General features: G+C 37.4%; 1 protein-coding gene across 1 annotated transcript in view; it reads left to right on the forward strand.

The window, feature by feature from the left end:
* Positions 1 to 10887: 10887 nt before the first annotated feature.
* TRPC6 (transient receptor potential cation channel subfamily C member 6) overlaps positions 10888 to 17813 on the forward strand; it is a 110781-nt gene continuing 103855 nt past the window's right edge. Inside the window, exon 1 of the mRNA XM_060017218.1 lies at positions 10888 to 11126. Coding sequence (XP_059873201.1) covers positions 10957 to 11126 — 170 coding nt within the window. The 5' untranslated portion in view covers positions 10888 to 10956. The remainder of the gene's footprint in view (positions 11127 to 17813) is intronic.

The following is a 17813-nucleotide window of genomic DNA, read 5'->3' on the forward strand; positions in this document are numbered from 1 at the left end:
ACTTTCTTACATGCTCAGAAAGAGGAAAATGAAACAGAGTTTTGTGAATATATCACAAGTAGATGCAGCAGGATATTTTATCATTTATTAAAAAAAACATTATGAGCTCCTCTTTGACCAATATTTTAATATTTCAGGTATGTTTATAAAGGGTATGTTCTACAGTCTGTGCAGGGGTTAGCAATTTTTTTCTCTGAAGAGCCAAATAGTAAATATTTTAGGCTCTGTGGGCCACATATGGTCTTCGTAACAAATTTTTCTTTATTTTTTCACAATTCTTTTAAAGTGCAAAAACCATTTTTAGCTCAAATTTCATTCAAAAACAGGTCACAGGCAGAATTTGGCCCAGTTTGCTGGCCCCTGCTCCAGTTCATTGCTCTATATATGACTATTAGGTCAAGTTTGCCAATTGTGTTCAACTCATATCTTTCAATAAAGAAAGATTTCCCACGTCAAACATCAGAAGAGGCATGTTAAAATCTCTGAGATTGTGGATTTATTTCTATTTGTAGGTCTATTAGTTTTTGCTTTATACATTTTGAGGCTTTATAGTTGAGAATTGTTATATAAGCAATTTCTGCTTAACATCAGTAATATGCCCATGGAAAAATGACATTATATGCAAAAACACGAATGGGAGCCAATTTATCATTATTTTAATGGAAAAAAACTATAACGCATCTATGTCAATGGCAAACTCTCAACCAATTTCCTAAAATGTTACTAAAACATAGTAAAAAACTTATTTGTAACTATCTATATGGCTATAAGCTAACATGTTAGGCTACAAAATGTTCAAGACACTACGTCCTAATCACCAAAAAACTAATTTATTTGTTAACCAATATCTGCTTCGTATGAAGTAACAGTCTCTTTTAGCACCAATAATACCTCAGATAAACATTGTCTTTGTTGACACTCTGATTGCTTTTCAAAACATCTACTTTTATAGCACAAAAATAATGTTACAGATCAATATCTCTTGTGAATATTGGTGTAAAAATCCTAAATAAAATATTAGCAAGCAAAATTCTGCACCATATTTAGAACATAATATATAATGATCAAGTGGAATTTATTCTGGTACTGCAAGAATTGTTCAGTATTAAGATATCCATTAATATAATGGACCACATTAATACATCTCAGGATAAAAGTCATATGATTATCTCCATAGTTATTTGGAAAGCCTCTTCTTAAAAAAATGCAAAAACTCAAGAAAATAGAAATTAGTGGACATTTCTTTAGCATGTGCACATGCGCACACACAAGCACACATTTGTATGTATTTGTATTTAATCTACATTACTACTGACAATGTACTTGTGGTGTTAACCAATGTAATTAGATAACAGGAAACAACTAGAGTAATAGAAATTGTAAAAAAATAGAAAATCTATCTCTAGTTCAAATGATATGGTGATATTCCTAGAAAATGTGAAAGAATTAGTGATAAACTGAAACAATAAAAGAATTCAGTAAAGTATCAGGATATAAAATTAACCTAGAAATCAGTGGACTTCATGTAAGCAAAAATAACTGTTTAAATAGTGTAATGGAAGATAAAACATATTCCAAATAGGTTGATAAAATTTTAAAATGGGATTGTGTTTAGAAAGAAATGTGTAAAAATTATATGAAGAAAACTTTAAAACAATTCTACAAGACACAAAAATAGATACGAGCAAATAAAAAGGCTTTCCTTGTATTTGAATATAACTTAGAGTCATAAAGATGTCAGTTTTGCTTAAATTAATTTATAATTGTAATGTGATCCCAATAAAAATATCAACAAATATTTTTTTCTGGAGTCAGAAAAGTTGATACCAAAGTTCATATGGAAAAATAAGCATACAGGAATAGCTAGGAAAACAAAGAAAAGAAAAGCTAAGAGAATGAACTAGTCTTATGATATATTAAAATATACTATAAATCCTCTGTAGTTAAAATAGTTTGTAACTTGCATATGAATAAACAAACATTAATGGAATAGAATAGCACGTCTGGAAATAGACCCAAGTACACAGGAAAATTTGATATATGATAAAGATGGTATCTAAAATCACTGGGACACTAGTGAAGTTTTTACTAAATGGTGCTGCAATAAGTGGATAGCCATGTGGAAGAATATAAAAGTAAATCCATATCTCATACCATACACGACAATAAACTCCAAAATGGACCAGATATTTCAGTATAAAAATAAAGTCATTCAGGTACTAGAAAGGGTAACTTCCTCTACACCCATACAATCTAACTGTCTCAAATCCCAGATTTGATAAGATTTAAAGAAGTTGTACCACTGCCTTCTGGCCCTCTAGGGAGAAATCACTGTTTAACTGAACTGTTGTTTCCCTGTGTATAACATATCATTTTCCACTGGCTTCTTTCAAGATTGTCTCCTCGTCTTTGGTTTTTAGCAGTTAAGCTATGATGTGCCTACTTCTATACTGCAAATGAAATTCCTATCAGACTCAAACCTCCCGTATGTAACAACTATTAACTCTGGACAAAATACAAAAATATACAAAGGCACTTCAGAGTGAATGAATAACTCAGGATTTTTTTGAGGAGAGTGAAAATTTGAAAGAAGAGGATCACACACAGCAAGTTTTCCCCTTGTACAGCTTTTATCTGAGAAAAGGCCAAAACAGCCACCAAGTAAGGTGGGTAAACCTCCAAGACTGTGGAACACAGAATAGAATTCAGGGCAATCTCAGCCGCTGGGAAGTCAGGGGAGAGCCCTGAAGTAGAGAGCCAGTGTGGGGTAATTTTCAAATTATGTGAGGGAACTCTAGCCAAGTCTTTGCCTGGCCCTTGAGCTATGCATACACGGAGCAGATTCAAAGTAACAACCACATATAAAAGAATTGAATTGAGATTTGAGTTGCCAGCCAGGAGAAATTGTTTGCAATTTAATTTTGATCAAATAAATTGCTTTCAAAACAAAAATATCAGACTTTTTCCAGAGTCTCCAAAACATAATATTCGCACTTTCCAGGATACAATCAAAATTGATTAACAAATAATGAACCAGGAAAATGTGACCCATTTTTAAGGGAAAAGATAATGAATAGAGATGATCCAGATGCTGGAATTAGTAGGCAAGGATTTAAAAGGAGCTGCTGTAACTGTGTGCAGTGAAGTAAAAAGAAATATTGATGGAAATACAATAGAATAACAAAATATCTGAAGTTTTAAAATCATTGGATGGTTTTAATAGCAGAATTGAGATGACAGAGGAAAAGAGCAGAGAACTTAAAGATAGACTAATAGAATATATCTTATCTGAAGAAGAATAAGAAAAAGATTGAAAGAAAATAAACTTCAGGGATCTGTGGGACAATATTGAGTGGGACATATGTGTATTTGGAGTCACAGGAGAGGAGAGGAGAGGATGGGACAGAAAAAAGTATTTAAACATATAATTGCCTATATTTTATCAAAGTTTAGTGAGGCACAGTTTTTTAGATTCAAGAAACTGCGTTTGCTTTTGATCCTGCTTCTAGGAATTTACCCTAAAAATGTACCTCCAACAATATGAAAATACTTATGTATAGTTATTCATTATGGCATCATTAATAATTACAAATCTCAGATACAGTCTTAATATCAATACACTGGATATTATTTGAACAAATTATGAATAACTTTCACCAAGTGAGAGCCAATTTTTCTTAAAGGGCCAGATAGTAATTTTTGGCTCATACTGTCTCTGTTTCAACTACTTACCTCTGTGGTTGTAGAAGTCATAAACAGTGTATAAGCAAATGTGCATGGCTGTGTGTCAATAAAACTTCATTTACAAAAACAGATAGACGGTAGGATCAGATTTTGCCAGGGGGTTCGCAGTTTGTCAACCCCTGATTTACATAATGGAGTACTGTGCGCTTATTTAAAAAAAAACCAAAAAACTGACTCTCTATAAACACATGGAGTAATTTTAAAGAGGCCAAATAAAAAGGGCCTAATCAAGGGCCATTCAAGGATTAAAATAAATAATGACAATAATGGATTATAACACTTTTAATAAAATACATACCCATGAGTTTACGGAAATGAATGAATGGTAAGGAAAGAAAACATCCTTCTTACAGTAGAATGCCAACAAATGAATATGGAAGGAATGATGGTATTAGAGATATCATTATTTTGTAACCATCATAGTAATAATTAATTCAGACAAGAATCATCAATGGATGCTAAAACTAGTGGGTATAAAGTTTGGTAAGGAACAAGGTATTTATTTTCATAGACCCAATGTTATCACCCTATAAATTACTTATTAATCACAAAGGGAAAATAATAACTTCACAGTAGAATCCAGGAGAATACCATCTTAACCAAGTGATCAAGGTTAACATCACCAATAATGGACAAAATGATATCATATGCTTCCTGATGTGCTGCACCAAGGAGAGCATAATATCACTTTTGTGGTATTCCTACCCATCAATCTAATGATGAAGAAGTGTCAGATGAACCGAAATTGGGGGGCATTTCACAAAATAACTGACCTGTACTTTCAAAATACCAACTTCAGGGTGAAGACAAGCTGAGAAACTGTTCCAGATGAAAGGAGACCAAAGAGACATGGCATGTGAATCCAATGTATGAACCTGGACTGGGACCTAGACCAAAAAAAGAAAACTGCCAAAAGGACAATCTTGGAACAATTTGCAAAATCAGATTAAGTTCTGGAGATTATATAAGAGAATTGTATAATGTTAAATTGATAGCTGTACCTGAATATCCTTGTTCTTAGAAAATTCACATTGAGGTATTTCGGGATAGAAGGGAATGAGGTCTTCAGCTTACTATCCAATAGGTTAGAAAAAATGTTATCTGTGTATAGAGATGATGATATACCAAGTATGGAATATAAATAAAAATATAACAATTAGTGAATTTGGATGAAGGGTATATGTCAGTTCCTTCTACTTTCTATAAACTTTTCTGTAAGTTTTTATTTGAAATTATTTCAAAATGAAAATTTTAAAAGAAAGAAGTAACACATCAAGCTACCATCTTCCCACAGCAGGAGGTTCTCAATAAAACTTCCTACTTCTACGTATTTGTGATTTTCGATGTTCCACCAATTGTATTTGAAATATAACTCAATGAAATGCACATAATTTTGTTAAAACTGTTGTTTTTAGTTTGATATGTAAATATTAATTTATCACTTAGAGATAGTGTCCAAAAATGTATTGAGAACTAGGTACTTTCTATAAAGTTTGGGTATTGAAGGAAATTGGAAAATTATTAATAGGGGGGTGCTTTGTGTGGTATGACCATATTTTCTAACAAATTAAATATTTTGTCACTATGAAGTTCGAAAACTCAGGAGTTTCTCCAGTGAAATCTGAAACTGGCCCCCCATACACAGAAGGCAAGGAGAGACTGAAGGAAGAGCAGACCACTCCAGATTGGTATGTGGCAGGATTAATAACCAAGGCTTGTCTTGGGCAGCTGCAAGAGATGAGTAGATCTCTGCATCCACCTGCCGGAATCTTAAAAGTTTATATATAGATCTTAACTGGGCCCAGTCATGTATACAGTCCAGATGATCTCAACAACACATGGTCTCTCAAGGCTGTGTCCTTGAAACAGGTCCCACTGTGAGTATTTCCATACATTGCAAGGACAGGGGAGGGTGTAGGAGTCTCTGATTGCTCAGGTGCAGCTTGAGGGTCAACTGGGGGTCATGTCCTCTTCATGACCTCCTCTAACAGAAGTAACCCTTTTTATTTCTGTCACCAAAATTATAATTAGAAGCGGGGTGATTCTGTAAACAAAACAAGACAAACAAACAAACTAAACTAAAATATGTGGCATTTTCTCAGATGCCAGGTGATGACAGACAAGGAATCTGTTATCAAATGCAGGAAAGAGGGCAGTTCAAGAGTTACTGGTGTTATGTGGTAGGAAAAAATGGCAAAACCTGTCACCTTCAATTACTTGGAAGACAGACAATGTACCTAATGAGGTTTTAATTGTAAAGAAGAATTGAAAAAAACTAATGTTCATAGCAAATGTTGGTTGCTGTTGGCTGCATTTGGCAATTTAATATAAGAAAGAGATGATCTCTACATAGTATTGGAAAGTTTGCAAGCAAAATTGAAAGAGAATAGAGAGTCCTGAAATGCAGAGACCTGTAAGGTTGAAGAGGCTGTTGGTTTTCATCCCCAAACAGTAAACTATAAAACTGTGAAATTATTTGAGCCCCAAAGGCCTATAAATCTCAGTCTTAACATCAAGGATCAAATCCTTGATGCTTGATCCTTGGCTATTGCTAGTAGATAGGAAAAACTACTGAAATTTCTATGCTTGCCTTTGTAATACAACAATGTTCCAAACACATTTCTTACTCTGCAGTTCTAATAATTTTCAGCTAAAAATCTTGAAATTTTTACAGTAGGTAATTATATCACCTGTAAACTAATAGCTTTATGTTCTTTTTCAAACTTTTCCCTCTTATTTATCATGTTTTATTTAGCTTATTATAGAAGTTCTTAGCTAATAATTATTAGTAATGATTGTAACATCTTTATCTTATTCCTTACATTGATGAAAGCATCTCTGGTATTTCTCCATGTTGGTTTTATGTGAAATAGATCTTCGTCACCATGTTAAAGACATGCCTTTTTACTAAGCTTTTTTGAAAAAAATAATAAATCAGGAAAAGATATTGAGTTTTATCAATTGTGCATTTTGGATCCACTGAGATGATAATAAGTTTTCGAATTTCAGCCTTTTTCTTAAAGGATCTTAGAGATCATTTAATTTGCCACAAATACATTCATTTATTTTATAGCATATGTAAAAAACTGAGGTCTAGGCTGCATTTGAATGTGTTGAGTGATAGGAAACTAACTACTTATAAAGTAATTCCATCCATTTTTGATATGTCTCCATCTACTAGGCCTGGGTGACACTAATCCACAGATCAGCAGTCTTCTTAACAGTCTTCTGACTACTTACAAATCATTCCTCCATTACTCAGTCCATATTTTTCAATCTTGCTGACAAATATATTATACGATTCCCTTGGCCAATAGTTTACTGAAAGTATTCTAATAATTCTATTAAAAGAGAGATTAATTCAGTCGAACATGATTTGTTCTGAGACCATGGTAATCACAAGTGCTTAAAAAAATACCCATACAATAATGTTAGAATTTTGGATAGTTATGTTAAGCTCAAATCAAACAAAATATTAAAATAGGTTGCTACTTTAATTTTACTGTTTCTAATATTTAACATAGTAAAATTTTAATATCTGCAGTAGAGGTTTAAATGTAATTATTAAAACCCCTTTACTTAAAAAATTAAGCAATTGAGGTTCAAAGATCTGATATCACCTGCAACTATTTCACTCAGGCCAGAATTTACAGAGGTCATTTATTTATAGACGATCAAGCCTTCTGAAGCTTCTAGGGTGTTTTTGCTTTTTTCCCTGTGGATTCTACATGCATTAGAATTCAGGGCTCTGGGTCTCCATGCTTTGAATTATCCACACGATTTTCTGACTAAACTGTTGTTTGTAGCTGTTGGCCAACTAACCCCAAACTGCATTTCCCAGAAAAGCTGTTGTGTCAGTGTCTTCCCATCAACAATAGCACCTCATAAACTGCAGCTGCCCAAAGTCTTCAACGTAACACCTTCTTCTTGAGTAATTTGGCAACTAATAATGTTTCTCAACCTTTTGTCCCTGCTGCCAGTAGCAATATCATTTTCTTTCCCTTTGGGCTCTTAGCCTGAGACCTTCTAGAGGGCAATTCTTTTTCTTGACTTTCAAAATACTGTGTGATATCAAAATCAATCAATCAAACAAACTGCAGGTATGTATAATGAGGTAAAAGTCATCTCTTAATGGCATCCCTCCCTTTCCACATAGAGACACACAGCCTACCTTCATCTCCATATCTTGGACCTACAACTTGGTGTTCTTTTTTTTTCTTAATAACATAAACATACTACATAAACATAACAAAATTTCATGGCAATTTTTTTTAGCTTGTGAAAACTATACTTTCTTTACTCATCCAACTATTTTTTACTTTTTTAACTTCATTCACCAATTTTCTTCATTACTCCAGATCTACTCAGCAATGCCTCACTTGATTAAAAAATATATTAACTGTCTGGGTTGTCTTTGTTTCACTGTTTTTTTTTAACATAATTGAAGAGATGAAACTTCATAGATAAGCATAAAATGAAGAAAATTAGAGATTGAGGAGTACTTAGTAATTATATATCTGCTTACTGATTAGTAAAGGAGGCATAGAGAGATTAGATGTCCTCTCTCAAATCGTACAGCTTCAGTTAGGGGAATGGTTAGAACAAGGCTTTCAGCCTTCCAATCTAATGCTGTTTCCACTTCCTCATATCATTAAACTCTTTCAGAATCCTCTAATCCTTTGTACACCACTTTCTCCCTCTTGGGAAAATGTCCCTAGGATTTATTGGTCCTGTACTAACTATATTTAAGAAACAGAGAAAAGCATGTCTTATCTTGCAAAGTGATAAATTGATATCACATTATAAGTTTACTGTAATAATTTTTTCAGTGTGAAGGCTGCTACCTGAGAATGAAAAACTTCATTTTTTGAAATGAAACACTTCATGAAACACTTCAACTAACACCACTGGTCTTTTCTAACTTTTCTTTAACTCATAGAATTTGAAATGTCAAAAAACATTTGAATATTACCTTCCCCACTAAATTGTTTACTATACTTGATGTTCCCAAACAGATTACTTTGGCACTATTTAAATTAAACATTTATTAACTAACTCATTCAAGCATCAAAGCTACTGAGTTCTTACAGATGGCAACTGCCACAGACAAATTTCACTATGTATAATTATTAGGCAAAAGTAAGAATTTTAAACCATGACTCCACATGATGGGAAATCAAAGGAGACTCTTTTTAAAAAAATAAATTTATTTATTTATTTTTGGCTGTGTTGGGTCTTCGTTTCTGTGAGAGGGCTTTCTCCAGTTGCGGAGGGCTGGGGCCACTCTTCATCGCGGTGTGCGGGCCTCTCACTGTCACGGCCTCTCCCATTGCGGAGCACAGGCTCCAGAGCGCAGGCTCAGTAGTTGTGGCTCACGGGCTTAGTTGCTCCGCGGCATGTGGGATCTTCCCAGACCAGGGCTCGAACTCGTGTCCCCTGCATTGGCAGGTAGATTCTCAACCACTGCGCCACCAGGGAAGCCCCAAGGAGGAGATTCTTAAATCACGAATAATGTACTTCACAATGATGGTGATTAGTTTTTCAGGGTAAATGTTCTTTTAGTGGCCAAGACTGTTTTCCTATCTTTTCTGTACTGCGTCCATCCATCTGTTCATTCACTCATTCCACATACCAGTGACAAATACAGACCCAGGCCCTCAGAATACAACAGTTCCTGTCCTCTCTGAGCTTTAGTTCTTAGTGTACTGGCAGAGTCAAAAACACTAAATTTGTGACCTCTTTTCTCCTCCATCAAGTTCACTGCTTTCACACTTCCAACATCCATTTTATTGTCCACTTATTTATGGGAAGCAAAAGTACCATTGTCAACAGAATTTCAGACTGTCTGGCTTTCTTCAATCCTATTGCAACCAGTTTCTGATCTTTTCATGTCTGGCTCCTTGCCCTGTCCATCTCCACTTAACTAGCACCTGCCTGGAAAGGTCTCTTTTAACCTCCTAATAATCTTAAGTAGTCAGTCTCCAGTTACTATCACATCAACCTGTCTTATTTTTATTGTAGCCTTTTTCTCTGATACTTTCTCGTTTGCTCGTTTAATCTCTGTCTCCTTCTCTTCCAGGAAGGCAGACAGGCACCTTGTCTGGCTAGTTTGCCTCTGAATCCTAAAATGGTGCTTGGCACACAATTGGGATCAACTAAATATTTGTTGAACGAATGGATTCCTAAATGACAACTACTTGAACTACTACAGATAGTGATTCATCCTTGTTGAGTTTCTTTTACTTTGCACATGTATGAAGATTAAATCTGAATTTAAAACTGTCTTAAAATTAAAAACAGTTCGGAAATGTGGGAAACATCTGGCAGAGAGATAATTCTGGCATTTGCAATGATGGAAGGAAAGTTTTTCTCTGAAGTAAGCAGGTTGGTGGCCTCTATTGGTATCATCGGAAAATGCCTATTTTTGTTGATTTGCTCAGGAACTGGGAACATTTGGCATTGGGAACACAGAATGTTGTTCATTTTAAAGTGAAGAGTTATAACTTCGGGGGTTGAGAGTGGGAGAGAAAATGTCCTAAGAAATGAAGGCAGACAGGAGAAAGGAGAGGCTTCTGTCTCTTTTAAAAAAGAGTTCTTTGAGTCTTACTTAAGAGAAGCTTCCTAGAAAGTTCTTAATTTGTATGGTTTCTAAATAAGCAAACTCTTAGGCCCCCCCCCCCCAAAAAAAAAGTGCATGTGTGGCTCCACCTACTTTAGGTTCATCTTGGCCCTGAAAGTTGTGGCTACACGACAGGCTTTTTCTGGAACGTCGTTCCGATCCCTTTAAAGGTGGAATCATGACGGAGGATGCGGGGGAAGAAGGCGGGAGCCGACGGCTGAAGAGTCTCGGTTGACATAGTAACTCTTCAGCTCTTTCTCCCTTGCTCTCAGCTCTCAGGTTCCGCTGCCACCCGCCGCCCCGCCTGCGCTCGCTCGGTCCGGGAGCCCCAGCCGCCTCCCCGGACGCACCCCAGAAAAGGTCCCCTTTGCGACCCGCTGCGTGGTGACTTCTCCCCGGGCCAGCGGGTGAGCCGCTCGCGGAGCTCATCTCTCAGGGCGTCTGCCCTCCTCGCCTCACCCTCACCCCCTGAGCACCAGTCTGCCGCGGGCCAGTCCGGCAGGTGACGCGGACCCCTCCGCACCGGGTCCCCGCTGGAACTGCCGAGGCGCCTCCCCCAGGAGCTGGATCCCGGCCAGTCGGGCGTTCCCGCCATGAACCAGAGCTCAGCATTCGGGCCCGGGAGGGGAGGCTCTCCCGGGGTGGCTACCCGGGCCCGCGCGCGGCGCAACGAGAGCCAAGACTATCTGCTCATGGACTCGGAGGTGGGAGATGACGGCTGGCCGCAGCCCCCCCTGCCTCCCTACGGCTACTACCCTTGCTTGTGAGTGCGGGCGCTGCGGGCAGGCCGGGGGCGCTGCAGGCGGGAGGTGTGCGCTCGCCGGAGAAGACCCGGGGCTCCGCGCGCGTCTCCGCACGCGTCTGCCTTCCCAGGGCCGCGCGAGCCGGGCTGAGACCCGAGTGAGAGGAGGGCGCGCGCGGATCTAAGGTTTGCTCCGGGCGAGCACGCACGGGTAGGTTTGCCCGAGAGAGTGAGACCGTGGGGTACCGACGCCACTACAGGTGATAGGTGTATGTCGGTTTCTTTAGTCCCAAGTAATCGGGAGCCCTCAAAGAGACCCTGTGTCGCTGCGCCAAAGGCATGGTCTGGGCAGGGGACTGATTCAAATTTGCGTCCCCAGTGACTCTTAGCATCTGTGGGAGGGATGACCAGAACTCTCGGTCCTGGGCGCAGCTCGGCGCTTCTGCCAGGGGAACTCGAGAACCCGCGCGCCCGCCCTCTAAACACTCCCCACCGTTGCCCTTAAGGGGGCGCGCACAGGTCCTCAGCTACCAGACGGCAGCAAAGTTCAAAGGGGCGCGTGGGAGGGGGTGCACTTACCCCAGGCATCCTCTCCCCAGCCTCCGGTTCTCCGAGTTAAATAGGAGAAATAGAACCTCTAGGCTTTCCCACCCATAGCGCGAAACTTTTACCAAGGGCGTACGGGGGAGGCGAGCCTGTTACAGGTGCGGGCCGGAAATTGATAATTGTAGAAGCTGAAGAAGGTCGTCTGCTGTGGACCCTGAGTGACTACGAGATATTATTTAAGAATCTGGAGTTTCTTTTTTGGCGGGGGATGGGTGGCAGGGAAAAGCAGAGGACGGAATGAGGAAGTCTCCCCTCCCCCACACGCCTGGGACCACAAGTGCAGCTGGCAGATAGTGTGTCTGCCTCTTTGCTCCTTTAGTTGATTGGGCAGTATGGTTTCTTGACATGTCACATCCATCTGCATGCGGTTTCCCGAGGAAAGCAGTTCTCAGTAGCAGTTCTGTTAGCAGCTGTAGAGGGGTGTGTGTGTGTGTGTGTGTGTGTGTGTGTGTGTGTGTGTGTGTGTGTGTCTCACTCTCGGGGGATGGGGGGCAGGATGGATGGGTGCACCTTCAGATCATTGGTCAGGGCTGCCCAGAGTCAAGGCTTGCTGTAGATCCCTTTCCCAATAAGAACTGAGCCCCGGGAAATGGTGCATCTAATTTTTCCCCTAGATAAAAGAAAAAAAAATTGGAACTGGTTCCATTCATCTACGTGCTGTATGGTTTGAAAGCATTTACTGTTACTTACTTTTTTCTTTTTTAAAAAATTAAGATATATTTCACATTTCATAAAATATATCTATTTAAGTTGTACAGTTCAGTGGTGTTTAGTATATGCACAGAGTTGGGGACCATCACCACTATGTTATTCCAGGACATCACCCTCAAAAGAAATCTTGTACTTGACGTTAAATTAGAAAATATTTCTGTGTCTTTTACTACAGAACTTCTCAAATTTTAATGGCATATGAATTACTTATGGAGCTTGTTAAAGTGCAGATTCTGATTCAGTAGGGTCTAAGTGCAGCCCAAATTTCTGCCTTTCTAACAATCTCTGAGAAGATGTAGAGGCTGCTGGTCTGTGGAGCATACTTTGAGTAGCGAGGAGATATATGCCAAGAAAAAATAAAAATAAATAAATAATTTCTGGATATTCTGAACGCAGCTACTTTCAAATTTGCTTTAAGGGTATCTTTGAAACATAGATGGACTTTTTCATTGACTTAGACTTAAGATCTACCCTTAAGCCTGAGGGTTATGTTTGGTAATGTTACCTGTGGGTAAGTTAAGCAACTTATAAAAGCTATATTGCTTTTTAAAAATTAGACTGCTCCATAGACAAAATCTTTTTTTTTCTCTCTTTATCACCTAATCATTCTATAGTCACTTGTTACTGTGTGGGGAAAATAATTTGATTTTAAACACTTGTGGCTATATGTTAGTAGTGAGACAGACTAAATAAAACAATAATTGCAAGTTGTCCTGAAAAGTTTCCCCAATGCTTTCTTCAAATGTGGTTTACTGCCTTATTGATTTATCTAGTTTTTACATCATCTACTATTTAGAGAATAAGTATTTTTCTCCCTTCGTTCAGGAATCCTAGATCACTCTTAATGGATAGGCCTTGGCAGTAGAGAGATGAACAGAAATATTTTAATGTGCTTCAATTCTTATTGAGCACCCCCTGTCATGTCAGAGGTATGATAGTAAATTTAAGAGTGAGCCATGTTTCTAAGTAAGACTTTGGTCTTGTCCAAGTCTATTATTTCCAAAAGGTTCTTAGTTACTTTTCATCACTATTTACTCTGGCAAGGTTTTAATTTTTTCCAGTTAAATAATCAAGTAACTGAAAAATTTTAACCAGTAAACAATAGTATTTCACACCTGTGATGTATGAGAAAGAATGAAAGAAAATTATTTCCCTCCTGGGCTTCCCTGGCGGCGCAGTGGTTGAAAGTCTGCCTGCCAATGCAGGGGACACGGGTTCATGCCCCAGTCCGGGTAGGCCCATGAGCCATGGCCACTAAGCCTGCGCGTCCGGAGCCTGTGCTCTGCAACGGGAAAGGCCACATCAGTGAGAGGCCCACGTACCGCAAAAAAAAAATAAATAAATAAATAAAAATAAAAAAATTATTTCCCTCTGTTAGAGAGTACAAATAGGAGCTTCTATATGCTTTTGACTTGCAATTTAAACAATTGTTTGTATATTTTCCTAGAGTGAGAGGCATAATATTTGTGAAAGTGGCAATCACTAGTATACTTTAGATATGGGTACTGCCATTATCTTAAATCACTGAGATTTTTTCCCTTGTAAGATAACAGATTTTTGCAAATTATCAATTCTGTGGGATAAGTTCTATGACTCTTGCTAAAATATTGTCATAGTTCACTTATGTAGAATGATTTATATATATATTTATGAGGCTTTTACTACTGAAAATTTTGGCAAATTATCTTGTTTGAGAGAAATTAAGTATTCTCAGAACTTAAGTGTAAGAAGTAACATTTTGAAGTGGTGCTTAGAAGAAAAAGATTCAAATTCTCCCTTTTTTCAACTTCTAATTGGAAATCAATTAATACAATATATTTTGATCAGTTTGTAATCATGGTTAGCAAGAAATGTCCATGTCCAAGGAGGATCCCAGGAGTTAGAGAGTTCCTTCATTTAGAACTTAAAAATGTCTCTAGTCCATCCCTTCTGAACATGGAGAAGAATTCTGGACATAAAAAATGTTAAGTGTTTCTAAATTCTCAAGATCTGAAATAGTCCAACTGAAATTTCTGCTTGGAAAAGACTAATTATGAATAATGAAACAAACTGTAAACTAAAGCTCTGGCAAAACAATAGACTGAGATATTCTAAAAAAAATTACGGTTACAAACACCTAGCAGTACTGGATAAAATAATCTAAATGATTTTAACGTGGTACCCAATTTTGCAAAAAATAAAAGGGATTACCATTTGCCAAAAGCAAAGAAGTTAAAAGACAGAGTATACCCTGAGAAACGATGCTGTGGTTACCCCAGTGATTATGGATCTGGGTGACCAGGAGGTTGGAGTCTAATGTCCATGTGAGATGGAGAAAAGCTAAGGCCTTGGTTCCAGATGAGGCAGTGTTGGAACTGAGACATCCCTGTCCGCTGCATAAAACCAGGACCCTTATTTTAGTGAAAAGTTAGACTAGCATAATATGCCATCAGCACGGAGTGAGAACAAGAAACTTTGTTAGTAAGAGGAAAAGGAACCTTCCCCTAAGAATTTCATTCTTTGGGCCTGAACATCATGTGACTCTATTTTTGCTTTTGTTTTTTACACTACCTAACTGACCTAGAAATCTTCAAGTTGAAAAATACTCCGGCTCCTAGAAGAGTAAAACAGAAAGGCATTCTGAAAGTGTAGTACCAACTATCTAGACTGCCAAGGATTTTCAGGAAAACAGCAATCCCTGCTAAAGATATGCTCACTATAATACATAACGAAACACACAAGGAAACAATCAACTAAGAACAAAAGTTAGCAGCCAGTACAGTCCATGAGGGAGAGTTAACATGAGACATAACAGCAGTATTGGATCCTTAATAACTTGAGATAATATAGCAACATGAAAGAGAATATATAAAATGGGTATGTATAAAATGTTGACAGTATAAAAAGAAGTTAAACCCTAACAAAGAATGACTTATTTTTAAAAAACAAATAGAAAACCTGTAAGTGAAAAATATAATTTTGAAATGAAAACTCAATGGAAAGATTAAAAATGCAGATTAGCCATAGTATAATCAATGATAATACCTAGAATGCAGAGACATAAATAAATGGAAAATATAAACATTATTGAGCTAAGAAACACGAAAGTAGGAGTTCCAGAAGGAGAAAATAGAGAGAATGAGGGAGAGGCAACATTTGAATAGATAATGGATGATAATTTTCCAGAAGTGATTCATTCTCATGTTTATGAAGTACAAGAATACTAGTGTGATACAGAAAAATAAACCCATTTAAATGTATTATATTGAAATTGAAGAACACTAAAGATAAGAAATATAAAAATGAACCAAAATATAAGAGATTCAAATGAGTGAGTTTTAAAATTTAGAATAAGAAAACATACTCATAGTGTATTTTGATACCCAGTGTATTGATACCCAGTGTATTTTGATGTGTAACTTATAAGAACTATGGTTTTTCTTTTACATGAAGCATTGTTTACTCTCTAGTTATTAATGTAGTTTTTAATACAAAGTCAGTGCTCCATTGCTGGTAGTATCTCTTTAAACATGGATATGGACAAAAAGGGATTCCAAGGGTCATTAAATCATGGTCTCAGGAGAAACCCAAAGAGATTCTTAATTGTATACTTTAATTCATATTATGAAACAAAAGTGACCTTTTAAAAAATGTTTTAATGGGTCATGGATCTTTTTAAATTTTTATTGACCTCAGGATGGTTTTGGATGAAACCCATCTATGAGCTCTAGGACCCAGACTTTGAACTCTTGATTTAAGAGAGGTAACCTAAGGTCAGAGACCACAGATAAATAGATTTCCCCAACATAGCCTTCTTTTCTCCAGGCAAAATAAAATATGCTTGAATTTATTTATGTATTAAAAGGGAATGAAAAATTCAGACTGCAGGATAGAAAATGTTTTCTGACATTAACTGCTGATAGAGTACACGAATCCCTTGAAAAAGTTTAGGACTGACGTTAGAGTATGGACTCAAGCCTATGAATCACATTACATTTTTATGTGCTTGTTATCCCTCCATTATTTTTGCCTCCCTATGTCTGATAAATATGTCTATTCAAACATCCGTTTTACTTTTTGCTCACAAATCTCTTTCTACCAGACTGTATGCCTCTAGTCCTTCATTTGTCTACTCTTGGCATAGAATCTAGCAAAGAGAAGGTGTAAATTAATTTATTCCTCAACAAAGGCATTATCCTCTCATCAGTATTTATTCTAATAAGGAATAACGTGGTGCCAGCTCTTTTCATAAAATAACATCTGAGTCCTTTAAGGAAGACAGAGAGTGAATGTCCACATAGAAGGAGATACCCAGATCTTATATTCCGGCTGCCTGTCCACTTAGATTCACCTTCTTCTGGGGGATCTGTCACTAATTACTATGCCACTACCATGCTGCTCGCCTTTTAGCTCTAGCCCCAGACTCTCCCCTTCAAGTTCCTTCTGCTCACCTGAGATGAGGCTGTATCTTTATCAGTACTTGTCAAATGCTTAGGAATAACCAAAGATAATTAACATACAGAGAAAAACTCCTGGCTGGCTATAACTGTCTTTCAGCTCATTTGTGGAGTCTCCTAAGGACTGACCCCTGCCTAACCCCAAGTTTTATCCAGCTGGCAGAGAGTATTCTTCCCTCTCCTCCTCAGACCATCCACAGACAATCTAGCCCTTAATAGTCAGTGTTCCATAAATTGGGAGATTGGGACTAACATATACACACTACTATATATAAAATAGATAACTAATAATAATCTGCTGTATAGCACAGGGAACTCTACTCAATACTCTCTAATGGCCTACATGGGAAAAGAATCTTAAAGAAGAAGAGTAGATATATGTATATGTATAACTGATTCACCTTGCTGTACACCTGAAACTAGCACGACATTATAAATCAACTATACTCCAATAAAAATCTTAAAAAAAGTTAAAAAAAAAAAAAGTCAGTCTTAGCCCAGATGGACAAAGGAATACCACCCTCCTCCCTTTATCCAGAGTAAGATGTGCCTCTCAAACTCCATTTCTTTTCCTAGGATCTCCTTCTTTCCTGGATCATTGACATTAGGTATGTCTACTCTTTTAAGCAGAGATCCTACCACCTACCCACACAGGTATGGCTTCACTCTCTGACCCATAGGGGCAGTTACCTTAGAACACAGCCACTCAGCAGCAGTATAAGGGATTTCCAAGTAAAATCAAGGACTCATTTCCTTATAAGAACACATTTATCAAATGAAAAATAAAATCAATCAAATAGAGTATGTGTGATATCATGATTTCTTATGATATCACAAACATATGTAGTGGTTTAGAATTCAGAGGGAATCCTAGTATCTATTATGTCCTTTGAAAGAAATAGCATCTATAACCATAAAGCAAAGACTTGGACCTTGGTTAAGGGTATGCAGTTTG

Source organism: Delphinus delphis, chromosome 8 (genome assembly GCF_949987515.2).
Source record: "Delphinus delphis chromosome 8, mDelDel1.2, whole genome shotgun sequence".
Lineage (NCBI taxonomy): Eukaryota > Metazoa > Chordata > Mammalia > Artiodactyla > Delphinidae > Delphinus > Delphinus delphis.